General features: G+C 38.2%; 1 protein-coding gene across 3 annotated transcripts in view; it reads right to left on the reverse strand.

The window, feature by feature from the left end:
- ANKRD45 (ankyrin repeat domain 45) overlaps positions 1-16,290 on the reverse strand; it is a 67,185-nt gene that overhangs the window by 20,826 nt on the left and 30,069 nt on the right. For all 3 annotated transcript variants that reach the window (XM_049868487.1, XM_049868488.1, XM_049868489.1), the window contains 2 exons: positions 11,124-11,463; positions 113-280 (listed from right to left, as the gene is read on the reverse strand). In XM_049868487.1, the coding sequence (XP_049724444.1) occupies positions 113-280; positions 11,124-11,463 (508 nt within the window). The remainder of the gene's footprint in view (positions 1-112; positions 281-11,123; positions 11,464-16,290) is intronic.

Consider the following 16,290-nt stretch of genomic DNA (forward strand, 5'->3'; position numbering starts at 1 on the left):
AGGTGAAAATATCAATCATCGCTTTGCTTTGCTGAAGACATGGCCTGTAATTCCTGGGAAGAAAGTATTCTACATCAATCACTTTTCTGACACATTGTTTAAGTTTTCTTACCTGCCCAGTCCAGGAACTCAACACACTCGGTTTGGGAATACCGAGCAGCAACATCGCGTGCCCTTTCTTCCCGGAAGTTCAGGGCTCCTATATCAACATCCAAGTCTACTAACGCTTTCAAAGTTTCCAGCCGACCCCAGGCTGCAGCACAGTGTAAGAGTGTGTAACCTAGCACATAGAACAAAGACGGTCAGGTCAAATACACTGCATTGTTTTAGGCTATTTTATGCAATAAAAGAGCAAGATGGCTACCAAGTATTGAACAATTACTGTGTTCCAGGCAGCATTCTAAGTGCTTCACAATATATATTAAACTCATTTAGTTTCATAACCACCCTATGAGGCCAGAACTATTATAATCTCCATTTTATAGATGAGGAAGCTAAGGTCCAGAGAACTTAAGAAACTTGCCCAAGGAATACAGCCCATAAATTGTGGACCCAAGAGGCCAACACAGGCAATCTAAAGACTAAATCTTCAACATCTTCTGGGGAAGATGGCAATCCCCCAGCAGTCATTTACGGAACACAGCCTGACCTATGATTTTAGTCTAAAGAATTTCATCAAACTCTAATTACTCTAGCATTCTTGTTAATACAGTTATACAAATTACCACCACTACGTATGACTTTGGTTGGGGAATTAATCATTTGAATTAAAACTGACCTATCAAAAAAAGAAAAATAGATTTTTTTTTTTTTTTATCGCTTTAGAAAGTTATTTCTTAGATTTACTGAGGTGACTACCATCAGGTAAAGGTAAAAAATATGAGAGGCATCTTCAAAATTCAGACTGGTTAAAAAAAAAAAAATCAAGCCAAAAGGTCATTTTAATTTACCAGCAACAACATACTACTATCACACTTATGATTCACTAAACTAGCCAAAGAGGCATGTTCTACAAGAAGAGTTGAGTAAAAGAATGAATTAACATTTATTGAACGCTAAGCACTTTATGCAGAGCCCTGTGGCACAGTGGTTAGGAGCTCAGCTGCACTGAAGGCATTGGTGAAAAACAGCGCTACAGGAATTGACAGAATACCAACTGAGGTGTTTCAACAAACGGATGCAGCACTAGAAGGGCTCACTCGTCTATGCCAAGAAATTTGGGAGACAGCTACCTGGTCAACTGACGATTGGAAGCAATCCATATTTATTCCTATTCCCAAGAAAAGTGATCCAACTGAACGTGGAAATTATCGAACAATATTCTTCATATCACAGGCAAGTAAAATTTTGCTGATGATCATTCAAAAGTGGCTGCAGCAGTATATCGATAGGGAAATGCCAGAAATTCAAGCAGGATTCAGAAGAGGATATGAAACCAGAGATATCATTGCTGTTATCAGAAATGATCCTGCTTGAAAGCAGAGAATACCAGAAAGATGTTTACCTGTGTTTTATTGACTATGCAATGGTTTTGACTGTGTGGATCATAACAAATTATGGATACCGTTGCAAAGAATGGGAATTCCAGAACACTTCATTGTTCTCCTGAGGAACATGTACACAGATCAAGAGGCAGTTGTTTAAACAGAACAAGGGGATATTGCATAGTTTAAAGTCAGGAAGGGTGTGCATCAGGCCTGTAATCTTTCACCATACTTATTCAATCTATATGCTCGGCAAATAATCCCAGAAGCTGGAGTACATGAAGAATAACAGGGCATCTGCATTGGAGGAAGACTAATTAACAACCTGTGTTCTGTAGATGACACAACCTTGCTTGCTTAAAGTGAAGAGGACGTGAAGCACTTACTGATGAAGATCAAAGACCATAGCTTGCAGTAGGGTTGCTATGAGTCAGAATTGACTTGCCAGCAATGAGTTTGGTGGGTTGTTTTTTTTTTTTTTGGTTATATATAAAGAGATGGAAACCCTGGTGGTGTAGTGGTTAAGAGCTACAGCAGCTAACCAAAAGGTCGGCAGTTCAAATCCACCATGCACTCCCTATGGGGCACTTCTACTCTGTCCTATAAGGTTGCTATGAGTTGAAATTAACAACGGCAATGGGTTTCGGATATAAAGTGAGAGAGAGGAAGAGGTGAGTGCTGGGGACGTTCAGCAATGTTTTGTAAGGCATCTCCCTCAGGCAATGTCCCAGGTACCACTCCAGGTGGTATCTCAGAAGTAGACTCTTAAGGCACAGCTGAGTTAATCTCATCAGAAGCAGGTGGAATGGATAATGGTTTTACTGGGGAGGGTGGGTTAGCAGACAAAGATGGAGTAACCTCTTCAGATGGGAGTGAGAGGCTGGTTCTGTTGGCAGGTGTGATTCAATAGCATTTAGGGGCTCAGTGTCCCTAGCTTCCTCATTATCCACCTATATGTCCCCATCCTGTTTCAGGACCCCATTTATTACCAATCAATGCCCTCACTTTAATTTTAGACACCATTAGAGTTTGGGAATTCAGTTGTTGTTGTAATTCAGCCACTCTTATAATATCAGCAATATCAGCTCTGTTACTACAAGAAATAAGGCTTTCTTTCAGAACACAAGTGACAACTTTCAGGTCTTTTATGTGGTCCTTGTGCTGTGACTCTGAAGCCCTGAGCTTATCTCTTTCTTTCACTACTTTGTCTAGTGAAAGTAGGACCAACCAGCAAGCTTCCCTGTACTTCTCAATCTGACAGAGTTGTAGAAATGTATCAAATATGTAATCACCCAGGGCCTTGTCTCTCACAAATATTTGATCCATTGGTTGTGATATTTTGCATATTTCTATTACCACTTCATGCCATTGATTAGCAATGCCCTCTTTACTACTGAAGGCAGAGTCATCAGTGCCTTTAAGACTAACCGGACTTGAGAACCAATTCAGAAAACTCATCTTTACAATTTTGTTCCTCTGGAACCCTCTCGGTACCAAATGTTTTAGTCTGGGCTCTCTAGAGGAGCAAAACCAGTGAAGTGTATACATATAGAGAGAGACAGAGAGGGAGAGGGAGCCTGGTGGCGCAGTGGTTAAGAACTTGGCTGCTAACTAAAAAGTCTGCAGTTTGAATCTACCAGCCACTCCTTGGAAACCCTATGAGGCAGTTCTACTCTGTCCTATAGGGTCACTAAACTGCAATGGATGTTTAGAGAAAGAGAATGAGATTTATTTAAAGGAAATGGCTCATGCAGTTGTGGAGACTGGCAAGTTCCAAACCCATGGGTTAGATGTCAGGCTGACTCATGTGGTTGCAGGGACTGATGAACCCAAAAGCAACAAGTCATATGGCAAGCTGCTGGCTCACGTCCCAAAAACCAGAGGTCAGAGGATGACAAGCTGGATGCAGGATGCAGAGAGGGTGCACTTTGCCAGAACATCTATACTTTATATTTTTATGCAAATAAAGTACACCTTCTGTGTTTGTCAACCATGCCCTCCTCCCTCAAGGTATTTTCGTAGCACTGCTACGACAATTTTTTTTTACATGTTGCTGTAAAAAACATTAGCATAGTGGGCTTATAAAAATACCTTGTCGGGGGAGAGCACAGTTGGCAAACAAACATAGAAGATACACATTATTTGCATAAAAATAAGGTATATGTTGGATACAGGCCACGTCTCCAAGGAAATCCCCCTTTTGATTGGCTGCTCACATCAGATCACAAAATGAAGATGATTACATAACATCTGCCAAACCATTGAGAATCACAGCCTAGCCAAGCTGACATGTAACCTTAACCATCAGTTTTACAATCATTAAAAAAAAAAAAAAAATTTGCCAAGTTGACTGGTATAATTTCATTGGCCAGTTCATCATGGAAGCTCCATAGACACATCCAAACTATCTGAGGGACTGAATTACCAGGCTGAGGGCTGCGGGAACCATGGTCTTGGGAAACATGTAGCTCAATTGGTAGTTCACAAAGAAAATATTCTACATTCTACTTTGGTGAGTAATGTCTGAAGTCTTAAAAGATTGTGAGCAGCCATTTAAGATACTCTACTGGTCTCAGCCGTCAGGAGCAAAGGAAAATGAAGAAAACCAAAGACACAAAAGAAAGATTAGTTCAAATGACTAATGGACCACAAATACTATAGCCTCCACCAGACTGAGTTCAGCACAACTAAGTGGTGCCAGGCTACCACTACTGACTGTTCTGACAGGGATCACAATAGAGGGTCCCGAAAAGAGCCGGAAAAAATGTAGAACAAAATTCTAACTCACAAAAAAAAAAAAAAAAAAAAAGACCATACTTACCAGTCTGACAGAGACCGGAGAAACCCTGAGAGTATGGCCCCTGGTACCCTTTAGCTCAGTAATGAAGTCACTCCTGAAATTCACCCTTCAGCCGAAGATCAGATAGGCCCATAAAACAAAATGAGACTAAAGGGGCACACCAGCCCAGAGGCAAGGACTAGAAGGCAGGAGGAGACGAGAAAGCTGGTAATAGGGAATCCAAGATAGAGAAGAGAGAGTGTTGACTTATCGTGGGGTTGGTAACCAATGTCACAAAACAGTATGTGTATTAATTGTTCAGTGAGAAGCTAGTTTGTTCTGTAAACCTTCATCTAAAGTACAATAAATAAATGAATTTACCAGTTCATGCATACTTTCTACTGTAGAATCATCTTCATGGAATGCCATATCATTATCACATATAATGCCCAGAATAATGCTTGACATAGTCCCTTTGCTATAAGAAAGTTTACATGGGAAATAAATAGCATCAGAAGATTTAGTTGAGGAAATTTCTGTATTCATTTTCTATTGCTGCTGAAACATAAATTTAGCAACTAAAAGCAGCACCCCTCTATTACCTCACAGTTCCGTAGGTCAGAAGTCTGGGTTCAGAATGGCTCAGCTGGGTCCTCAGCTTAGAGTCTCCAAGAGCCAAAATGAAGGTACTGGCTGACCTACGCTCTTATCTAGAGACTCTGGGAAAAAAATCCACTTCCAAGCCCATTCAGCTTGGCAGAAATCAGTTCCTTGTAGTTTGAGATCCCCATTTCCTTGCTGGCTGCCAGCCAGGGGCCTCTCTCAGCTCTACAAAGCTGTCTGCATTCCTCATCACATTACCCCCCCATCTGCAAAACAGTAATGACATGAGTTCTTCCCACACTTCAAATCTGGCTTCTTCTGCCGAATCTCTTCTAACCCCAGTGGAGAAATTTGCCTTCTTTTATGAGCTCATGTGATTAGATTCAGCCCACCCACATAATCCAGGATAATCCTCCCATTTTTATGTCTATAACCTTAATTACATCTGTAAAATCCCTTTTGCAATATAGGGTAATGTATTCACAGGTTCTGGGGATTAGTGTGTGGACACTTCAGGTGGCCATTCTGCCTACCACAGTCTACCCACTGGTCCCCAAAGATTCACATATTTTCCAAATGCAAAATACATTCACCCCATCTCAAGGGCCTCAAGCCATTACAGCATCAACCAAAAGTCCAGAATCTCATCACCTCAAAAGTTCCAAACCTTATCGTAGAAACTATCCAACTCATATACAGATGAGGCTCTGCGTATACTATTAAGCACAATTCCTGGGTACAATCCTCTCTATCTATGGACCTGTGAAAATAATTAATCAAGTTACCTACTCCTAAAATACAATGGCGGGGCAAGCAAAGGATAATAGGTGTAGGCATTCCAGTTAAAACAGGGCAAGAATGGAAGGTAAAACACAGTCACTGGTCCAAAGCAGCTTCAAAATCCAGCAGGGCAAATGCCACTAGGTTTCAAGGCCTGGAAATAATCCTCCGTGGTTCTCAGCTCTATCCTCTGTGCTTCTGTGTTTACCCTCTTGAGTCTAGGTTCAACCTTCTGAGCCATCCTTCTTTTTTCATGAAAGATAACATGTGTTTGTAGCTGAGTAGTTTTATCAGCCTGCTTTCTGAAAGTAGAATTTTGGGAGTCCAACAGCCTTTTTTAATTTTGGAGGTTGGGTTACGCTCTCTATCCCTCACAGTCCAAATTGGTGGTATTTTTTCTGATATAATATCATCAAGATCTTTGTAGGTCTCCCATGGATGTGATAGGGATTTGATCTGCTCCGTTAGACATAAGCCAGGTCCACAAATCCTTCTGAGATAATATCTTCTCTATTTTTCGCTTCTGCTAAAATGGCTGAGGGACAACTCCCTTAAACTTCCTAGAGGTCCCCTGGGTTGACTGAGGGAACACCCTCAATCATACCTTCAATCTCTTGTGTCTAAATACTTTGAACTTTTTACCTTTCTAACATGTCAGCAAAGGGTCGTAGAGTCACACATTCAACTTTTTCTTTAGAAAATGTTTTCCTACAATAATTTCTTAATTTTGACATCTTTGCCATCTGGATAGGCTTAGAATTTCCCGAATCATCAAGTCCTGGTTCCTTTTTGTTTAACAGTTCTTCCCTCAATTTATTTCCCTCCTATGGCATTTTACTACAAGCAGCAAGGATAAATCAGAATGTATCTTTAGTTTTGTTCTAGAATCTCCTTAGCCAAATGAGATTTCACGGTGAGCATCAAATCATAGTGAAGAAATGGATTATATTAGAATATATTATCAAGCTCTAAAAGGCTGTAGACCTATCTCCACAAACTGAAAAAACCTACCAAGAGAACAGTGATATTCACATAAACTAGTCAGACCACTTCCCATGAATAGTGGTAGAAGCACACTGCCAAATACTGATTGACCTTGGGTTCTTCTTTTTCTTTTATGTAGTATGTTTTCTAGATGTTACTATTATTCCCATTTTTGTGGATCAAGGGACTGGCACAGAAGGGTTGCCTGAGTCATACAGCTAAGGTAGTGGCAGAGCTGGGATTTGAACTCCGAAAGTCTGGCCTCAAAATCCATGCTTTAACCAACTCACTATAGAATCCTTTTGTAACTTGCTTTTTATCTCAATGTTATTTATTTATTTATTTTTAAATTATCCATTATAATACTGTAAGATCTAGTTCATTCATTTTAACTGTTGAGGAACATTCCATTGTATGAACTGGCCACAACATATCCATCCATTCTCCTATTGATTTAGATTGTTCCTAATTATTCACTATTACAAACTATACTTGAATAAACATACATGTACATATGTCTCCTTGTGAACATGTGTGAGAGCTTCCCAAAGATACATATCTGGAAATGGAATTCTGGATCACAGGGTATGTCCACTTTCATCTTTATATAAATGTTATCAGAATGACTGGACCAATTTGCACACCCTCCAGCAGACTACAAGAGTTCCTATTCCTCATAGCTTCACCAATACTTAATGTCAGATACTTAATTTTTTGCCAATCTGATAAGTTAGTACTGGCAACATTGTTCAAATCTACATTTTACTAGTGAAGTTGGGCATATTTCTATGTATTGACTGGCCATGAGAGCTTCTTTTCCATGAATTGCTTATCAATATCCTTTGCCTACTTTTCTATTGGTTGAATGCTTCTGACTTAATGGGTTCTCTTTACATGATTTATCTCTTCTCTTGAGAAGGTACTGCAAATATCTTCTCCCACTCTGTGGCTTATCTTTTCACTTTGTTGAAGCATCTTTTTGTGCAAATCTTTAAATTTTATATAGTTAAATACATCACTGTTTTCCTTTAATGGTTTATGGTCTTTGTGTCTGGTTTTAAGAAACTCTGCAATATTTTAAGAATATAATAACATTCTCCTAATTATTTTTCAGAAAGTTTAACGTTTTTGCCTTTCACATTCAGATCATGCAAGAACCTATAATTGATTTATGTACATGGTAGAAAATAGGTATCTAATTTTATCTTTTTTCCAAATAAAAAACCAATCTTCTCAATAATCATATTAGTTTATCATTTTTCCCACTGAAATTTAGGGTCAGCTTCTCCACTTGGCATTTAAAACAAAAACGAAAAACCCTGCTGAGATATTGACTGGATTGATATATCAATTTGGGGAAATTCTCCATCTTTATAATATTTAATCTTACTGCCTGTAAACAAATAGAATTTGGATCATCTTTTATGTCATTTGATAAAACTTTATACTTTTGCCATAAATTTCTTGCAATTCTTTTGTCAGATTTATTCCTAGCTTGCTTACAGTTTTGTTGTGACTAAGTTTTTTTACTACATTTTCTAAATCAATCTTAATGGTATATAGAAAGCTACTGATTTGGCATATTGATCTTATGCTAATATTACTGTTAAACTCTGTTAGTGCTAATAATTAGTACCTTGTGTTTAAATCTATGTGTCTGTGAATGATGAGAGTTTTGTTTGTCCCTGGGTGGTGGAAACAGTTAATGGGGTCAGCGACTAGCCGAAATGTTAGAGGTTCAAGTCCACCCAGAAGTGCCTGGCAATCTGTTTTTGAAAAATCAGCCATTGAAAACCCTCTGGAGCCTAGTTCTACTCTGACACACATGGGGTTGCCATAAGTTGGAATGGACTCTACAGCAACTTTTATTTTATTTTTTTAATGCTTATATTCAGTGGTGTGTTGGAAAAGTCTAGATTTGTACCATTTACCAATTTCTACACTGAATAGATTTGTACCATTTACCAATTTCTACACTGAATGTGCTCCCACCATGGCCAATTTCAAGTTACCAACATGATGTCAACCAGTTCACAAAATTCCTGAGTATTTAACAATGAGCTCTGAAAGCTAGTAGAAGTCAGCTCCAGCACAATGCTGCATTGTATCTCTTATTTATTTTTCTTGTCTTGCTAGGACCTCTAGTACAATCACACAAGAAAGCCATGATAGTGAATATCATATAATATTACTTCTTATTTTAAAGGCTGCTTCTAAAGTTTCAGTACTAAATAAGTTTCCTTCAGGTGTTTGATAAATATCCTTCTATTCTTATTTAGCTAAGAGCGTCCATCATAAATGGGTGCTAATTGTTTTTTCAAATGACTTTTGTACATCTATTGAGATAATCATGTAGTTTTGCTAATTTAATCTTTTAATGTAGTGAATTACACTAATTTTTTTTCTAATGTTAAAACCATCCTTGTATCAATGGGATAAACCCGATGTAACTCACTGCCGTCGAGTCAATTCTGACTCATAGTGACCCCATAGGGTTTCCAAGGCTGTAAATCTCTACAGAAGCTGACTGCCACATCTTTCTCTCATAGAGCCACTGGTGGTTTCAAACCACCAAGCTTTCAGTTAGGATTCAATTGCTTTAATCCACTGTGCCACCAGGGCTCCTTAAACCCAACATAGTCCAGTGAATATTTTAAAACACATTCTTAGATTCAGTTTGTTAGTATCTTATTTAGGGTGTGTGCTTCTACGTTATTAAATGAGATGAGCTTAAAATTTTACTTTCTAGTACTGTCCTTACCTGGCTTTGCTACAAAAGTTATAGCTCTCATAAAATAAAGTAAGCAGATTTCCAACTCTCTTTATATTCTGCAGAACATTTATATAAGTTACAAATTACCTCTTCCCTAAAAGTTTAGCAGACCATACCTTTAAAACCATTTGAGTATGAATTCAGGGTAGGGGAAGCAGGTAGATTTTGATTACTTATTCAATTTCTTTAATATCCATTGATCTAGTCAAGATTTCCATTTTTCTTGAACCAATTCAGATCATTTATATTTCATTGGGAAATTGTCAATTCCTTCCAAGTTTTCAAATGCAGTGTCATGAATGTGTTTATATTTTCTAATGAATTTTTTAAATCTTAGCTTTTCTCATGCCAACGTTCTATTTTTTTTAATTGCAAATATTGTTTGGGGTCTCTCTTTCTCTGATCAATACTATCAAAGAATTTTCAGATGTACCAGTCTTTCTAACCGAACCAGATTTTGGTTTTGTTGATCCTCTCTACTGTGTTTTAATTTTTAATGTCGTTAGTTTATTATTTCTTTTTTTCTACTTTCTTTGGATTACATAGTTGTTCTTTTTTAGCTTTTTGAGATGAATGCTTAGCTTACTGGTTTTCCATGTTTCTTATATTCTAATACATGCATTAAACTAAAATTTTAATTTTAGTTGTATCTCATAGGTCCTGATATATAGTGATCCTATTGCCACTTAAATATTCCTTAATCCCAATGTATCTTCTGTGACCTACAAATGATTACTGTGTTTTTGCTTCCAAAATTATAAGAGATTTTCACTTATCTTTTTGTTACAGATTTTCTGGTTTTATTTTATTGTGATCAGAGATCAAAAACTGCATGATACTGATTCTTTGGCATTTGTTGAGACTTCTTTTATGGTCTAACATATGGTCAATATTTTAAAATGTTCCAGGTGAGCATGAAGAAAATATATACTTTCTATTTGCTGGAGATCACCCTTTTTTACAATGACCATGTATTCCATTTGTAATCTGAAAATCACAAGTTACTGAATTAAAAGAGCTAATTATGTAACATCTGCTAAAAACTAGTAAATTTTCTAAGAGAACGTAACAGTATTACTACTGAGCACTTACTGTGTACCAATTTACTATGTGCCAAGTACCGTGGTACCAAAAAACCAAACCCGTTGCCACTGAGTTGATTCCAACTCATGGTAACCCCATGTGTTACAGAGAAGAACTCCTCCATAGGGTCTTCTTGGCTGTAATCTTTACCAAAGCAGGACGCCAAGCCTTTCTTCTGAGATACCGCTAGGTGAATTTGAACCATCTACGTTTAGGCTAATAGTCAAGCACAAATCATTTGCTCCACCTAGGAACCTTAAGCACTGTGATAGGATATTTGTATGTAGTATTTTATTTAATCTTCATAATACCCTATGAGGAAAATGCAATTATTATCCTTATTTGCAGATGAAGAAATACAGACAAAAAAAGATTAGGTAACTTGCCCAAATCACACAGCTAAATAAATAGTGAAGTCTGTGTTCATAACTACTATGCTCTACAGTATTAGCATAGATATAGACACATGTATACACATACATACATTCATATATACATATATATATATGCATATATAGTATATGCCAAATGTAAACAAGTATATCCAATTTATCCAACCTGAAGGGTAGTATATAGTATCTTTGGCTAGTCATAACCATTCTTAAATAATAATGATGAGAGAAAAGAGAAAAAATACCTCTGGAAGTTTTTTCATTCAGATTCACGCCATATTTTGCCAACGCTCTAATCACGTTACTCTGCCCAGCCATGCAAGCTGCATACAACAAATTTCTCCCAACGATGTCTTCTTCCAAGAGTAGCTGCATGGCCTGTTCGTGATGAGGGTTCTCAGGATCCTCAAAAATCTTCTGCAGACCTTCTACATTTCCCGAGAGAGCAGGTTGTAAGAGGGGGTTCACAGTGGCCATTTCCTCTGGTTTTTCAGCTTCTTCTTCTTCTTGCTGTGAGAAAACTATTGATTTTTCTGAACTCTCTGACTCTGGGGTTCCTTCTGACTCCATTAACTTCAGAAAAACCTGAGATCAAAAACAGTAATAGAAATCTATTCAAACAAATCAGTATGTATGTATATATTTTTATTTGATCAGCTGACAGGCAATATGGATGAGATGATAAGACCCGATTGAAAATATTTATAAAATACTTCATCCGTCCAATCAATAAAGTTTACTGTGTATCTGCTATGAATAAATGCACTGCCTGAATATATAATAAAGGGCAAATGTGTAATATAAACAGCAAATTCAGTAGAAGCAGGAGAAGAAAGAGAACAATGTGGGCTAGATTCATTTGAAAACACTGAAAGAGGGTGTTAAAGAGATCCATCTGCTGAAACAGGGATCTATGTTGAGGAGAAGAAATACAGTTAGATTATTGGAACCCGATTATGAAGACCTTAAAAATTCAGCAGAGGCATTTAGACAGAACTTATTCACTCAGTAATACTTAGTGAAAGCTTACTAACAGCGCTGTGTAAGTTACAAAGAAGACATATTAAATTGGGAATGATTCCAATGCAGTAGCAATAATTCAGTAGCATGGTCCTCTTATATGAACAAGAATGTCCATGCCATCACCATTCACAATGGCAAAAACATGGCAAGGTGGTGGGGGGGGGAGGGGAATCAATGCCCACAAATAGGAGCATAAACCATGGTATACTCACACAAGAGTATGTAGCAGTTGAAATTAGTAAATTACAGTGATACACAACGTGGTGGTAGACAGTTTCTGACATGGTTCATAACGATCTCTGCCTCCTAGTATTCACACCCTTGGGTAATCCTCTCCCCTGGAGTATGGGCTGGACATAGCGACTTGCTTCTAACGAACAGGACAATAGTGATGGGATGTCACTTCCATGAATCTGTTACAATAAAGTGTAATTTTATCTTGCTGGTATTCTTTCCCGGCTCTTTTTGCATGCTCTGATGGAGAGGACCACATACCAAGGATCTGAGGGCTACCTCTGGCCAACAGCCAGCAAGGATCTGAAAATCTGAGGACTGAGCAAGGATCTCAGTCTAATAACCCATAAAGAAGTTAATTCTGCCAACAGCAACTGAGTGAGCCTGGAAGTGTATCTACCCCAGTTGAACCTTGAGATGACTGTGGCCCCAGGCAACACCTTAATTGTAGCCCCATGTAGAGCACCCATTAAGCTTTGCCTGGATTTTTGACCCACAGAAACTGTGAGATGATAAATGTGTATTGTTTTAAGCCACTAAGTTTTGGGGGTAATTTGTTACATAACAATAGTTAACTAAGACATACAACAAGATAGATGAACTTAGCACTATATTAATTAAAAATGTAAATCCAAATGATTATGTATCGAGATATACATTTTTAAAAAGCTAAAAGAAATTAAAATGATTTTTAAGGAATACACGTAGATACAGTAACACCATAAAAAAAGAAGAAAAGCAAGATTGAACATAAGGTTCAGGATAATGTTCACAAGGAAGTGGGGAAAGGGGAGAACTGGAAAGGCAGAAACAGGAGAGAGAAAGCAGATCATATGTTTAGTAAAGAGTATGGCATTTAAGCTGAGTCAAAAAGAATGGGCAAGACTTCGTCATTCCGAAGTCAGAGGGAAGGGAATTCTAGATGGCATAGCATAAGTGTGATGGTTAGTTTTGTATGTCAACTTGGCTAGGCCAGTTATTTAATCTAACACTAACATTGGTGTTGCTGTAAAGGTATTTTATAGATGTGGTTAACATCTACAATCACTTGACTTTAAAGGAGATTGCTCTCAATAAAAGAGGAAACCATAATGTCATTAAAAAGACAGAAAAGAAACAAAAGACCAAAATGGATGTCAGAAGAGACTCTGAAACTTGCTCTTGAACATACAATAGCTAACGCGAATGAAAGAAATGATGAAGTAAACGACCTGAACAGATTTCAATGGGCAGCTCCAGAAGACAAAGTAAAGTACTATAATGAAATGTGCAAAAGACCTGGAGTTAGGAAATCAAAAGCAATTCTCAAGCTGAAAGAATTGAAGAAAAATTCCAGCCTCAGACTGCAACACTGAAGGATTCTATGGGCAAAATATTGAATGACATAGGAAGCATCAAAAGAAGGTAGAAAGAATACACAGAGTTACCGTACCAAAAAAATTGGTCCACGTTTAACCATTCCGGGAAGTAGCATATGATCAAGAACTGATGGTACTGAAGGAAGAAGTTCAAGCTACACCAAAGGCATTGATGAAAAACAAGGCTCCAGGAACTGATGGAATACCAACTGAGATGTTTCAACAAATGGATGCAACACTAGAAGCACTCACTTGTCTACGCCAAGAAATTTGGAAGCCAACTGACTGGAAGAGATCCATATACATGCCCATTCCAAAGAAAGCTGTTCCAACGGAATGTGGAAATCATTCAACAATGTCATTAATATCACACGCAAGTAAAATTTTGCTGACGATAATTCAAAAACAGTTGCAGCAGTACATTGACAGGGAACTGCCAGAAATTCAAGCTGGATTTGAAGATGACATGGAACAAGGGATATTATTGCTGATGTCAGATGAATCTTGGTTGAAAGCAGAGAATACCAGAAACATGTTTATCTCTGTTTTACTGACTATGCAAAGACATTTGACTGTGTGGATCATAATAAATTATGGACAACATTGTGAAAAATGGGGATCCCAGAACACTTAATTGTGCTCATGCGGAACCTGTAAATAGACCAAGAGGCAGTTGTTCCAACAAAACAAGAGGATACTTTGTGGTTTAAAATCTGGAAAGGTATGCATCAGGTTTGTATCTTTTCACCATACTTAGTCTGTAAATCGAGCAAAAATCCAAGAAGCTGGACTACATGAAGAAGAACAGGACATCAAGATTGGAGGAAGTCTCATTAACAATCTGTGATATGCAGTAGAACAAAATTCCAACTCAAAAAGAAAGACCAGACTTGCGGGCCTGACAGAGACTGGAGAAACCCTGAGAGTATGGCCCCTGGACACCCTTTCAGCTCAGTAATGATGCCACTCCTGAGGTTCACCCTTCAGCCAAAGGCTGAAGAGTCCCATGGAACAAACCTAGACGGGGGCAGGGACTGGAAGGTAGGAGGGAACAGGACAGCTGGTAATAGGGAATCCAGGGTTGAGAACAGAGTGTTGACATGTCATGAGGTTGTTAACCAATGCCATACAACAATGTGTGTACTGTTTGATGAGAAACTAGTTTGTTCTGTAAACCTTCACCTAAAGTTCAATTTAGAAAAAAAAGAAATAGAGATATGATGGCAAAATAAAAAACAGTATTAAAAAAAAATCTGTGATATGCAGATGACACAACCTTGCTTGCTGAAAGTGAAAAGGACTTGAAACACTTACTGATGAAGATCAAAGACTACAGCCTTCAGTATGGATTACACTTCAAAAGAAAGAAAATAAAAATCCTCATGACTGGACCCATGAACAACACCATGATAAGTGGAGAAAATACTGAAGTTGTCAAGAATTTCATTTTATTTGGATCCACAATTAACACCATGGAAACAACTGTCAAGAAATCGAATGACATATTGCATTGGGCAAATCTGCTGCAAAGAAAACCTCTTCAAAATGTTAAAAAGCAAAGATGTCACTTTGAGGACTAAGGCATGCCTTGCCCAAGCTTGGTATTGTCAATCACCTCATATGCATGCAAAAGCTGAACAATGAATAAGGAAGACCAAAATAAGAAATGATGTCTCTGAATCATGGTGCTGGTGAAGAATATTGAATATACCATGGACTGCCAGAAGAACAAACAAATCTTTCTTGGAAGAAGTACAGCCAGAATTCTCCTTAAAAGGAAGGATGGCAAGACTTCGTCTCACATACTTTGGGCATGTCATCAGAAGGCACCAGTCCCTGGAGAAGGACATCATGCTTGGTGTCTTAGACTGGGTTCTCTAGAGGAGCAAAACCAGTGAAACATTTATATATAGGGAGAGAGAGATTTAATTCAAGTAAATGACTATGCAGTTGTGGAGGCTAGCAAGTCCCAAAATCCACGGGTCAGGTATCAGGCTGGAGGCTTCTCCTGACTAACGTGGGTTCAGAGGCTGACGAACTCAAAATCTGCAGGTCAAGCAGTAGGCTGCTGGTTCACGGTCCAAGAATCAGAGATCAGATAATGATGAGTCAGACACAGGATCCAGAGTAAGAGTGAGCCTTGCTGGAACAACAAACTCCCTTTTCAACTGATTGGCTGCTCATAGCAGATCTCATCATGGAGGTGATTATATTATATTACATTACAGAAGAGCAGCCAGTCCAATGTCTGCCAAGCCACTGAAAATCATAGCCTAGCCAAGCTGACACATAACATTAACCATCACTCTTGGCAAAGTAGAGCATTGACAAAAAAGAGGAAAACCCTCAACAAAATGGATTGACACAGTGGCTGCAATAATGGGCTCAAACATAGCAACGATTGTGAGGATGGAACCAGACCAGGCAGTGTTTCATTCCATTGTACATAGGGTCACTATGAGTCAGAACCGTCTCAACGGCACCTAACTCAACCCTCAATAACATGGGTGGGCCTAATCCAATAAGTTGGAAAGCCTTAAGAACAAAAATTGAGGTTTCCCAGAGAAGAAATTCTGCCTCAAAACTTCAGCAAAACTTCTGCCGAGATTCCAGTCTTCCAGCCCATTCTACATATTCCAGACTTGACAGGCCCTTCAATTATATGAGCTAATTCCTGAAAAAATAAATTGTGTGTGTGTATGGATCCTATCGGTTCTGTTTTTCTTGAAAACCTTGACAGATACAATAAGTAAAAGCACCAAAGTGAAAATTGCAAACTCTGTTTGGGAACAAGAAA

This window comes from Elephas maximus, chromosome 24 (assembly GCF_024166365.1).
Source record: "Elephas maximus indicus isolate mEleMax1 chromosome 24, mEleMax1 primary haplotype, whole genome shotgun sequence".
Lineage (NCBI taxonomy): Eukaryota > Metazoa > Chordata > Mammalia > Proboscidea > Elephantidae > Elephas > Elephas maximus.